This window comes from Bidens hawaiensis, unplaced genomic scaffold, assembly GCF_021521415.1.
Source record: "Bidens hawaiensis isolate Kalapana, Puna unplaced genomic scaffold, B.hawaiensis_p1.1 tig00021677_1, whole genome shotgun sequence".
NCBI lineage: Eukaryota > Viridiplantae > Streptophyta > Magnoliopsida > Asterales > Asteraceae > Bidens > Bidens hawaiensis.
In genome coordinates, this window is record NW_027493367.1 from 1 (window position 1) to 1,850 (window position 1,850).

General features: G+C 32.8%; 1 protein-coding gene across 1 annotated transcript; it reads left to right on the top strand.

The window, feature by feature from the left end:
• The first annotated feature begins 435 nt into the window (after positions 1 to 435).
• LOC143563981 (protein FAR1-RELATED SEQUENCE 11-like) lies at positions 436 to 1,644 on the top strand. Its single transcript, XM_077051386.1, has 4 exons — positions 436 to 454; positions 846 to 1,097; positions 1,208 to 1,370; positions 1,449 to 1,644. Exons 1-4 carry the CDS (start codon positions 436 to 438, stop codon positions 1,642 to 1,644), a joined length of 630 nt encoding a protein of 209 aa, XP_076907501.1.
• The last annotated feature ends 206 nt before the right edge of the window (positions 1,645 to 1,850 follow it).

A 1,850-nucleotide genomic window follows, 5' to 3' on the forward strand; every position in this document is an offset into this window, starting at 1 on the left:
AAAATTAAAAATGTATTTGCTGAAAATTAAGAAATAAATTTATCGTGACTCCAGCACTCAACAATTAGTTCTTTTTTAGTATATCGTGTGTATAAGTACGACTAAGGTGATTTTAATTAGTAGAGAAGATGGAATATGCAAATACCTATCGTACAAAACCGTACGCGACGTCTGGTAGCGTCGATCTACACATTCAATTCAGTTGCGAGCGGTTGAGAAGATCCTGTGTATTTTAAGCGAGAAGGGTACGATTTTCTTTTTGATTTGTAATCTAAATTTGGTATTTTGCGTATAAACGGTTACGATCCTGATTTTTAGCTTAATCCAAATCAATTTCTTATTTACAAAACAATTTTTGTACCGAAAACTATCAATTGAGCTATCTTGAGTACACGTACCAGTTTTTCAATCGATTTTGTGATTTAGGGTTTTGAAATGGAAGACGATATTGAATGTAAGTTTTTTCTCTGTTTTAACTAATCAACAGTAGATGTATACTGTGTTTATAGTCGTGGCAGTAACCTGTATGTTAGTTTCTATGAGAATCACATGATAATTGATTAGTTTAGTTAGCGAGAGTGTTACGAGCGTGTTCATACAAGGAGTGTTTTAACATGGTTTATTTTTGGTGTTTATACTATGAGCGTATCATGAGCGTGTTAATATGACTGATTATAATGTTATAGAATATGAACGTGTTATGAGCGTGTTACTATTAGGATTGTTAAAATGGTTGATTCTATAATATGAGCGTGTGGTTTATGTATTTTTATGATATGAGCATCTTTGGATTACTTTATTATATTTTTTTTGGTGTTAACACGTTTGATTTGATGTTTGTGTAGATGATTCAAGTGTTTTGGTTGAAGGTCAAGGAGTTAATATCATGCATGAAGCTGCTTCTTCTTACAGACCTGTTAAAGGAATGATGTTTTTGTCAATTGATCAAGCATTTGATTTTTATAGTGAATATGCCAAAAAAGCTCGATTTGGGGTTCGCAAAGGTGGATCTTACCTGCATGATGGTGTACTAAATACCAAGTATTTTACATGTTGTAAAGAAGGTCACAAGCCAGCCAAAATGTGTGATTCAAAAGGTGATATGAATCAAGCAATCCATATTATAAAAGGAGGAAGAGGCCGACAATTAGATTTGGTTGTAGAGCACATGTTCAGTTAAAATCTGTTGATGGTGTAATTTTTGAAGTACATGATTTTGTTGAAAGCCATAATCATAGAATGGTAGCAGATTCTGATATGCAGTTTGTTCGTTATGCGAGGAAGTTAACACATGTCCAAGAGGAAACTATTTATGAGCTGTCTAATATGAACCTGGGACCTGTTAAAGCGTTTAACCTTATGAGAACACAGTACGATGCTTTTGAAAAAGTAGGTGCAACTAAAGATGATTGTAAGAATTTTAAATAAGGTTTGAATTGTTATATTAGAAAGTATGATGCTGAGATGATTGTTCAGAGATTGTGTGCGAAGAGAACATTTTCATCTGATTATTCTTTTGAATATGATGTCAATGATGATCGTGAGTTAATTCGAGTGCTTTGGGTTGATGAGATTTCAAAGAGTAATTATCTTGCATTTGGGGATATTATATCTTTTGATGCTACATTTAAGACTAACAAGTAAGTTATTGATCCATACAGTTTCAATATAATATTGTAACATCACGAAAGTATCGGGTCAAAAATACCGGGTTCAAAAGATAAAGGACCAAAAATGTAAAGTTTTAAAATTAAAAATCAAAAATGAAAAAAAAAAATCTGTCACCAGGCCTAATTGCGATACGCAACAACCATAGACCAAACATCATCAAGTATCGTGATGACGAGGTC

Excerpts from the sequence above, each read along its gene's own strand:
- LOC143563981 (XM_077051386.1), top strand. Across the intron at positions 1,098-1,207 it reads CAAAATGTGTGATTCAAAAG|TACATGATTTTGTTGAAAGC; the intron begins GTGATATGAATC and ends TAATTTTTGAAG. Across the intron at positions 1,371-1,448 it reads TTTAACCTTATGAGAACACA|AAAGTATGATGCTGAGATGA; the intron begins GTACGATGCTTT and ends TTGTTATATTAG.